Source organism: Myodes glareolus, chromosome 23 (genome assembly GCF_982192425.1).
Source record: "Myodes glareolus chromosome 23, mMyoGla1.1, whole genome shotgun sequence".
Lineage (NCBI taxonomy): Eukaryota > Metazoa > Chordata > Mammalia > Rodentia > Cricetidae > Myodes > Myodes glareolus.
Window position 1 is genome coordinate 34,479,192 of NC_142048.1, and position 10,762 is coordinate 34,489,953.

General features: G+C 42.1%; 1 protein-coding gene across 3 annotated transcripts in view; it reads right to left on the bottom strand.

Annotated features, from left to right (window-relative positions):
• Tusc3 (tumor suppressor candidate 3) overlaps positions 1-8,365 on the bottom strand; it is a 151,489-nt gene extending 143,124 nt beyond the window's left edge. For 2 of the 3 annotated variants that reach the window (XM_048456600.3, XM_085680205.2), the window contains exon 1: positions 8,181-8,365. In XM_048456600.3, the coding sequence (XP_048312557.1) occupies positions 8,181-8,318 (138 nt within the window). In that variant the 5' untranslated portion in view covers positions 8,319-8,365. The remainder of the gene's footprint in view (positions 1-8,180) is intronic. The other variant, XM_048456599.3, reaches the window with a different exon arrangement.
• Between the last annotated feature and the right edge of the window lie 2,397 nt (positions 8,366-10,762).

Genomic DNA, 10,762 nt, shown 5'->3' on the forward strand with positions numbered 1-10,762 from the left:
AGATGTCTTAATTTTATATTTTGCATAAGTCTATTTCAAAAGTTAGCCAGAAGTACATATCAAGATATGATCATTTTTGGAACTAGTGAAATGGGTCAATTTTTTTAACATATGATCTTTTAAAATTAGACATGTATCTGTGTCTTGGGCTGTTGCAAGGAACACGCCTCCTGTTGGTTCCCGGCTGCCTGGCTAGGTTAGACCTGAAATAATCACACAGAAATAGTATTATTTAAGTCACTGCTTGGCCCATTAGCTCTAGATTCTTACTGGCTAACTCTTACATATTAATTTAACCCACCTTCATTAATTTGTGTATTGCCATGTGGCAGTGGCTTACCGGCAAAGTTTCGGCATGTCTTACTCCTGCCATGGCTCCATGTCGTCACCCCAGCTCTGCCTCGTTTCTCCCAGCCTGCCATTTAGTTTTTCCCACCTACCTAATTTCTGCCCTATCAACAGACCAAGGCAGTTTCTTTATTCATTAACCAATAAAAGCAACACATAGACAGAAGGACCTCCCACACCATTGGGCAGGATGAATTGCTATAGCAAATTACCATATATGAAATGTCTTAGTTTGCTTTTTATTGTTGAGATAAAACAACAGGACTAAAAGCAATTTGTGGCAAAACAGCAAGAGAAACTGTTTTTTTAATCTTACAGTTTACAGTACCCCTGGGGGTGGGCACTGCAGCTTACTGACTTGCTCCTACTGGCTTGCTTGGTCAACTTTCTTATACACCCCAGGGTGACCAGCCCAGATGTGGCACCACCCACAGTGGGGGACAGACCCTTCAACATCCATAATTAATCATAAAATTGTCCTACAGACTTGCCTGCAGGCAATAGGATGGAGACATTTTCTCAACTGACTTTCCTCTTCTCAGATAGCTCTAATTTGTGTCAAATTGACAAAAAAAAAAAAAAAAAAAAAAAAAAAAAAAAAAAAAAAAAAAAAAAAAAAACCAGGACACAAAGGGACTCAAACCAGGAATTTGGAACTCTAACACCAGGTGTCAATATGGTCAGGTTCTGGTGAGGATTCTCTCTCAGTTGGCAGACTGGACCATGGCAGAGAGAGGGAAGCTCTCTGCAGTCGCTTTCACAAGGCTTAGGGAGTCGCTGATGAGTGGGTGAAATGTCAGGACCTAATCACTGACCAACAACGCCATCTCTGCAGCTATCACACTGGGGTCAGGAATGGAAACTGTGAGTTCTAGAGGGCACAAGCATTCATTCCTCTGCACACTCTGAGAGCATAATGAGCTTGTCTGCTCTGCTGCTTTTTAGGTACCGTTTGCTAACATACTTTAACTCATTTTCAACTCCCAATTTGGTACATTCAGCACAGTAACTAAGGTATCTGTTCATTATTTTAACAGATTCCTCAGTTTATAACCAATTGTATATCATCTTTAAATTTTGCCACAAAATCCCTACAGATAAAAGATGTGACTTGCCAATGCTTGGCTCCGTCTCCACCAAAGATTCTGTACCTGATAATGTTAAGCCATCTCTAAAAGCGCACTTTTAAAATAAACAGCAACATTCCCATTAAGTCAGCACAGCTTATTTAACCTATACTAGTGTGCATCTTTCCATACATATATTTGATTATCTGATGGTAACATAAAAGAAAATATGTGTCTTTCTCATCTTCAAATGTCAAACACAATAAATAGTTTTATGTACTAAAATATAATAACAACCATTCCAATAAGAACTTCCTTTCATCTTTCTGTCCTATTTTTCTGTTCATTGTTTCTTTAGAGGCTATTCTGGGTATATTAGAACCTAATGCTTTCAAATCACTCCATAAACTTACTGTTGACCTTTTCTTCCAAAGCTAAATAGAAATATAGGGACAGGCAGAGAGAACCCAATTACTAGGAAAAACAACTTAGGTTTCTGAATAACATTTCGCAGCTTTAATATTTGTTCTAAATATCTGTGTTTAAATATCTATATAAAAGTATGCTACTTTTAAGAAACACTTCATAAACCCATGTATAAATCCCCAGGAAATTTCGTGCAGCCAGCTTCCCAGTGCACTATACCCAAAACTCAGGATAAGAACCACTGTGATACATATACAAGTAATTGGATAAAAATCAAATTCTTTAACGTTGAGAATTATTTCCATTATAGCAAGGTGAAACCAGAAAGACCAGACCAAAGAACAAAGGTTCCTTTTTGGATTTGTTCAATACGAGATCCCCCAGATTTTGCCCAAAATATATAAATAAAAACTAACCGGATACCAGCAAAAACTTCACCCACTGGTAATGCACATATACAACAACAAATATTTGGTTTTTCCCATCAACTTGCTTTCTAACAAAGCTATGCTTGATTACCCCTACACTTAATCAAAGGGAAATCCTTTATCTCAGAGAAATTGCCATGCTGTTTCAAGGGGGATTCTTCTGGAAATAAGAACATGTAAAATAAACAAAAAAAATTGTACTATCAGTCACAAGGCACTACAGTTCAAATCCAAGACCAGCAAATATTCAGGACGGCAAAGAGTAAGAAAGTAAGAAGGTTAAAAGCAGTCTACAAGAATGTACGTGCTGCAGACATGTGGGTGTGGACGCAAACACCTTCCTGATGATCCTTTTGACAAGGTTCCTATCTCTAATATGACAATTCTTTTCTTCATGGAACTCTGGAAAAGAACACGAGGCCCTCACGCCCACAGATAAGCACTAGAGAAACCAGAATTGGTAAACACACGGGTTTTTTTCCTTCAAGGGAAGAAACTGACAGCTGTTTCCCCAGAAGGCTGAAGTGGATGTTGTTTGATAACCTGGTGATCTTCGCTAGTCTTTGGAGCCATCCCTCAACTGAATCCCCAAAATCCTAGGCACTGCTTCTCAATCAATAGAACACATCCTTGTGCATATTATAAACCCTTCCTGCCGAAACCCTTATGCTGAGCACCGTTTCTCAGTGAATAGAACCCATCCTTGTGGGAAAGGTCACAGGAGCTTTGCTAGAGAGATGGACTTCGCAGGGGAGTTTCGATGCCTTGGTGCCTTAAGCTTTGCTGTGATAACTTTTCATTCCAAAATGTTACTGTGCTTAAGTATGTTAAAAAAAATAAACCTCTTGGTTCCAAACTCCAGAAGTTTAGGTCAACACTGGCTAAGTTGTGTTGAACTGAACTGAGTTTCGTTCTTACCTCACCCAGATAGCTCCGCTGCTAACAGTAGTGCTGGCAGGGACCCCACAGGTTTCTACACAGCCTGCAACAGACTGACTTGGTTTTGGACTATCTTTTCAAAAATGCTTGTACAGTATAGCCATGACGGAGCCTGCACCCTGGAAGGGGATGAGGGGGAGGGGAGTTTATCTTCAAGTTTAATAAAGATAATGTTTCTCTCTAAGGAAATGGTCAAATTGCTCTCTTCAAAAGATTTGGGTTCCTTAACCTCAAGGTTCCTTTCCTGCAGTGCAACTCACTACAGGGGTGAGCGACCTCTTTGGACAATCCTTTCCTTGTTGTCTTCTGTCAAAGGAAGGTGAAGTAACTAGCAAAAATGCTGACACCCTGATTCAAATCTCCTGGAAATGGCAGTAAGTTTATTGAACTCTATCAAAATACTGCTGTTGTGAGTGATAACCTCGTGTGTACTAGCGTCCTGGGATAATGCGCCACAGGAAGGACAGAGAAGGGTGACCGCCGCTCCCATCCTGAAGGTCCACAGGCAGTAGGGAACAGCAGTCGGCTGAGCTGAAGCAAGCAGCACTGTGGAAGAGCAAGAGAAGAGAAACTTCCTAGAGACTCACAGTAGAGTCAAGACAGCAACAGTAGACCGTGAGGCAGTGGCAGGGACAGCAAAAGAAGCAAAAGTCACAAACCAAGAGCCACAGCAAAAGAGGCAGTTGGACAGTTCCAGAGTCACCCTGACAAGAACGTGGAAAGTAAGGAAGGAGGAGACAAAAAGGCAAAGGCTAAAGGGAAAGAAACTGTAGGGAAGAAAACCCACAGGTACTGGAAACTAAAAAGATTCCAGGGTGCTTCCAAGCTTAAAAGCCAAAGGTCTTAGGCACAATAGGCCAAGGATATGTAACACTGGCAACAGTCAAGGGCCTGGGAAACCCCAACACTAGCAGCTGTCAAGGGCTGTGCTCTCAGACCGCCCTAATTCATTGGCTGAGGAGTCTCTGTATCCTGGGCCTCCTCGAGAGCTCTAACACTGTGGGTTTGCATCTCTGACTTCTACTGCTGTCCGCAGCTGCTCACCGCCACCAAACACAACCACCACCAAACAAAGCACAGAACTGTCAGGTGAGCTCTGGAAGAGCTTCCCCTCGGCAACCCAGTATTTCTATATCCACAGAGCAAACGGCCCATGGCTGACGAGAACAGAACCATTCAATGCTGTTACGAGGAACGGCAAGTCTTCTGCCCACTATCACCTCTGAAACAACAGCAGCATGGAGACTCAGTTTGGGCTACTCATGAGAGGGCCTGTTGTTTTCAACTTCAGCTCGCTGTCAGATCACAGCTAAATTAAATGACAATCTTGACACATGTGTGGGTATCAGCTGGTTATTTACTAGACAGTTTTGAAATTTGCACTATAGCTGCAAACTTTTTTCTCTACTTCAGTTTTGGGCTTAAAATATACTACTTACTAATATTCGGTAAAACATTCAAGTCTCTCACTGATGAACCATGTTTCAGTGAGGACAGGGGAAAATTTGGCCCTCTCTCTACCTGTGAGCGACTCAGGCTTCCACGCCACATACTCCTGTCATCCACACACTGCAGCCCATTAACGAGCCACATTCTGAGCAGGTGCGAGCAAAGTCATTAAGTGATGATTGAGAGATAGGACGCTCAGAACCAAGAAATAGACCGGTGTTTATTAAAAGCTAAAACTTACAAAGTCAGAATTCTCTGTTTGAATGATGGATAAGGATCGGATCCAAAGCAAAAAGAACAGCAAAAGGGGCTCAGGGGGAAGCAGAGAGGAAGGGGCAGGCTTCCTCATCCAGGTAAACAGTCTATGAGGCCACACCCCAGTAGTTGGTAGCTATATACCTTTCTACAGCAATTAAGTACACTGCAAGGCTTTTTATAATTTATAATCAGAAGAGGTCATTAAAAATTAAAAACAATTCTAAATGAAGGTGATTAACTAACTGGTAAGTGTTAATGATATAAGAAAAAAAGAAAAAAAGCGAAGTTTCCCACAAATTCTTATCACTTAGCATGAAAACGGTTCAAAGTTGGTTGATAATGGCTATATTCAATGTAATTTTACGAAATAACTATAAAGATCTTCAATTGTCTCTAGCTACTCAGTTATTTTTCTTGAGTATATCCCAAAACAGAAAACATAACAAAACTCATTTTAAGGAATATAAATGTCATTTCGTGAAGAAATGTGTGCAAACACATGCACAAGTGTACAAAACCACACACCAGTGTATGGACTATCACTAACTCTTGTATGGTGGGAAAGCAGGGTGCTCCAACAACCTAAGACGTTTAGATTTCAAGTGTTTGTTATAAGGTAATTTATTAGAGAGGCATGTGGTTTATTTTGTAGAGTTCATTTTAAGAAAATTAAAAATTAAAAAGAAAATTTGAGAACGCCATCATATTATACTTTCCCTTACATAAGCATCTCATAGGAGAAGCCAGATTGTTTTCATTTGCTGGTATGTCTCAGGCACTGTGGTGAAACCTTTATACCCTCTTAACCTCAGTGTCCTAAGACAGGTGTACTTGGTGTCTGGATTTCAAAATAAGCACACTAAACTTCAAAATTAAGTGCTTGCCAAGGGGCTAATCAGAGATCAGTTGCAACTGTCTATGATTCAAAAATCTACAACAACTGTTGCTGTCATAATCCATATTAAAAGCAAAGACAACCCATTTTGCCAGCTTAACTTTAGACTTCAACATGGCTTCCCACCTAATAAAGGAAACGTGTTCATGACAAAGCAGTTACTCTGAAACACATGTCAGTGACATCTATTTTAAAGTGTGTTCTAACTGCTATGATTTCTGATTCAATGTTATAGGATCTTATATTGGTAACCAGGTTCTTAGGTCAAGAAAGAAAAAAGAATCTATCAGACAAAAATGTTGGATTACCATTTCTCAACATGTCCAACAAAGTATGTTTTTCTTCCAGAATTAGAAGAAATCAAAGTCTGTGAACTAAACATCATGCAAGACACTCCAACAGCTTAATTTCCTCTGTAACATCACCATATATTATTGGTTCTCTTTTTTACGACAGAGGTAATGTTGGAAGACATCCCATTTCAATTTTGAATCATGGTTTCCCCCATCTTTACATTTCTGTGTCTGTGCATGCACATGTGTGGTGTGCACGTGCCAAAGTCCATGTGTGAAAGTCAGAGGACCATTTATAGGAGCTGGTTTTCTCCCCCATGAGGGCTCTAGAAATGGTTCAAGTCATCAGGCTTGACGGCAAATGCCTCCGCCTGCTGAGCCATTTCAACAGTTCCTAATCTTTTCCTTCTCCAAAATAGCTTGTCTCATGAATAGTTTAAGGATTTTTAAGGGAAATATGCACTTTAAGCCTAATTATTTAATTACAGTAAGTTTCCCAACATTTTACACATTGAGATGGCCTCAGAACTGGAGATGCCAAGAACCTATGAGCCTGCAAACTATCTAATATTTTCCCCTACAACTTACAGTGGTCCTGGTGACATTCTTAGGAGCAAAAACATCACAAATGACACGAAGTGTCTCATCAATTTCTTTTTCCTTCTGCTTTGTATACACCCCTTCCCACCACCACCACCACACACACACGCAAAAAAAAATGCCTGCTGCAAATCTACTATCTTTCCCATTTAAAAATCTGGAAAATATGCCACAAAACACAAAGTGCTAGAAAGTCTATCTAATTCGTGTTGAAAGTACAATTTCCATTAACCAGTAGTGTTTCTCCAATCTCCTACCAAAATACCAACAATTTCGTACGCACGACCCTTCATGCAAAGAAAAAGAAAATTTCAAAATGGGAGGGAGGTTCAGTTCTTAATACCGAGACTGTTTCAAGCAAAAGTGAAGAGAAGGGATTGGAGAAGACTTCCTTGTTCAAGAGCACTAGTTGCTCTTCCAGAAGACCTGGGTTCGATTCCCAGCACCCACACGGTCGCTCATAAGCAGCCATGACTCCAGGTCTAGGGGATCAGATGTTAGAAGCCTCCTGGGCTACCAAGAACCCAAATGGTGCACAGATATGCATGCCGACAAAATGCACACCTAACATTTAAAAAATAATTAATGAATGAAGAGAAGAAATTACTGTTTACTCTGAGACTGTATTTCTATTCTCTCTCTCTCTCTACTTTACTAAAGAAATACTGGTAATAAACTGAACCAGAGTCAGCTTATGAGACTCATGCACTTGTGTAATTTAGCAGTAAAAGCATCTTCCGCCATCAAAACAAAGTACTCATACCAAACTGGTCTACAATTAGAAATCCTAGTCACAATTCCACAATCAATGTGTTTGTGAAGGGACCAGACGAGATTTCCACATTAATTCTGTCAAACTGAGTTCACAAATAACTCTACAACTCACGCAGATACATCAAATCTCACCCTCAAAATAATGGTGGGTTGAAACTGAAATCAGAAGACCCAAACTTCACAAATAAGTATAGAGGATTAAAAAAGAATATTTGCGATTTTTCTCTCGATTACACACTGAGTTGAACACAGAAATAAGCATTTGGTGCTACAAGGATATAATCAGGAATGCAGAATAACACACTCAATTGACGTCTTAACATAAACAAGAGAGCTGAATAAGAGGTAGAGTTCTTCTGCGCTTACAACGACTTCCAACGGGTATTTGCACACTCAAGCATATTAAGGAACTGCAAAAGCCCGGCCTACACCTGAAGCTCAGCACAGTCATAGTCTCTGAGGCATGGGCTTTCAGTCTGACATCAGCCCCCACTTCCTGGATCTAGAACTAGGGTCACCCTCAGCATCCACTGCCTGAGACGCCCCAGGGGCACGCCCAACCCGCTCCCGCCCACATGGCTCCCGCCCCCGGGCGCCAGCGCCCACATCACCGCTGCCTAGCAACGCCACGGGGCTTCCTAGCAACGCGGCCAGCTCCAGTCCGCCCGGGCCCTCAGGCGACCGCCCGCGGGATCCAATCTACCTCCTTTTTCTTCTGTCCGCCCCCGAGCTGGATGCAGAGCAGCAGCAGCAGGAGGAGGAAGGGAAAGCTGCCTGTAGGCAGGTAGCGCAACCTGCGGCCCGCCTGTCTCCTGCGTGAAGGAGCGGCCCTGGCACCCATGGCCGCAGGGCTGTGTCTCCTCCACGCGCGGTAGCCGTGCGCGCCCAGCTCCTACCGTGCCCGCGCCCGCCGGGCCAGTCGCCAGCAGCCTCTTGGCCAAGGCCTCGGGGTGGCAGCGACTTCTCCAGGGAGCTGGGTGGAGGCTAAGGACGCGGAGGAGGAGACTGACAGCGCATCCGGTTCACCGGCAGAGGGACCGGGAAAGGCGCGGGATGGAGCAGGAAGTGGGCGTGGCGAGGACGCGGCTCCGTGCGCGCGGCTCTGCTGCGCTCCCGGGGTCTTTCTGTGTTCCCGCAGGAGGAGAGAGCAACTGTCAGTCACTCGGGAGTGTGCCATAAACCTGTTCGACCAAACTTCCACCTGGATCAGGAGGCCTTCCTACTGCCTTCTCGGTTCTAGCTACCAGGAAGCTCCATTCCCTTTGAGAAGTAGTTAGGGACCTCGGTGTGCCCTTTGACATTCAGCTTAGTCCCCTGGGTGCATAGAAAGTGTTCTACAACTTTGCCTTGTTTTTTTTTTTTCCACCCTCCATCAAGGACCCTAGCAACCAAGGTGGCTAAGAAACATTCGTGGAGTGTCGACATGGTTCTGGAGGCTTTCTGAGCAAAACTGAAAAGAATATAATTAATGCACTTGTACATCCATTGTTGTCCTCTACCTCAGGGGTTTTTTTTTTCACTTGTACAATGAACACCTTTGATAATCTGATGAAGCCTAGAGACATCATTAAAAGTTCATTGAAATGAATATAGTTATATATAAGAATTATCAAGAACTCAATTATAATGCAATATTATCAACATTAAAATAATTCACGTTTTCTGACCAATAAATGTTTGTATTGGAGAGATATCAGACAACATTGTATATGTGAGAAACAGCAGGTGAATGCTAGACTTAACAAAAAGTGGCAGGACTACAGGGACTTAGCCCATAAGTCTGGTGAGATCTAAATAACGCTCCCACCTGCCATCTAACAAGTTTTCATTTGGTGATTTTGAAACAGTGATCGCAGCATTCCTTGTTACCTGCAGCCACTGTGCCCTGACATGGCAAGGTCAGTTTCTGTAGGAAAGTAATAGATACTGCTGATACTGCATAATGTAGCTCTCAGGAAAGTTCTAGGAAACAGAGCTGTTCTGTTACAAATTAGATAAGTTAGCACTCAAGATTTATGTGGTTGAGCTACGAAAGGCTGAAATAGAAATCCAAGCTATGGCCATTCATTCGTGAAACCAGGTATATGCTGCATCACTGTTTTTAATGTTTTGTCTGTTTTTATTTTTATTTTTCTGTAGATGAGTGTTTACCTGAGTATGTGTAGCAAGTACATGCCTGGTTCTTGCCGAGGCCAGGAGAGGGCATTAGAGCACCCGGAACTGGAGGTCCAGATGGTTGTAAGCCATCCAGTGAGTGCTAGGAATTGAATGTCCTCCTCTGAAAGAGCAGCCAGTGCTTTTAACCACAGAGCCATCTCTCATCCCATCACCTTTTTTAAAGGTGTTCGTGTACAATTGTCTCTTCTGTGTCTCCTAGGCTTTTGATTTCCTAAAATTGTTCGAACATTCTGTTCATATTAGTTAGTTGGTGTTCTTTCATTTTGTTTTTTTTAGAGAGAATCTCACTCTGTAGCCATGATTTTAACCAAGGCTAATCTTGAATCATGATCCTTATGCCTCTCAGAATACAAGGCACTCAGAATATACACATATACCTGCATGTCTGGATTGATCACTCTTTGTTAAAGAAAACTTTTACAGACTTAACAATTGAGCATAAATAATTCATGATTCTAACAATACTTAGAACAGAAAAGTTTCAGAAAGCACAGTTGTAAAAAGAATTAAGTTAAAACTGAGTAAGGCTATTGCTTAATTGCCCGTAGCTATGCATTTCACTTTTGAAGGCATGATGTAATGACTTTGCATATGTGGATGTGATCTAATATGAGATCCTTGTGGTATAACCCATCCGCAGGTTGACTGTGTGGCTATTGTCAGTGGTTCGAATATATATACAAGACGTGGTGGTTTGAGCAAGAATGGCTTCCTTAGGCTCTTGTATTTGAATGCTTAGTCACCAGGGTGTTATCATTTCCATCAGGGAGGGGCACTAATGAAAGGGTTAGAAGAATTAGGAGTTGTCAAAGTTTGTCACTGAGACCAACTTTAAGGTTTCAAAGAGCTTTCTAGGAGCTCTCTGTTTCTCTCTCTCTCTCTCTCTCTCTCTCTCTCTCTCTCTTTCTCTCTCTCTCTCATCTCTAGAGATATCTCCCCACTCCAGCCCCCTCCCTCCCTGCCCCCACCCTGTGTGGATCAGGATGTAGCTCTAGGCTACTGTTCCAGCCTTTGTTTGTAAACTGCCAGGTTGCCTGCATGATAATGGACTAACCCTCTGAAACAGTAATCAAGTCCCAATTAAATGCTTTCACTTATTTGCCTTCG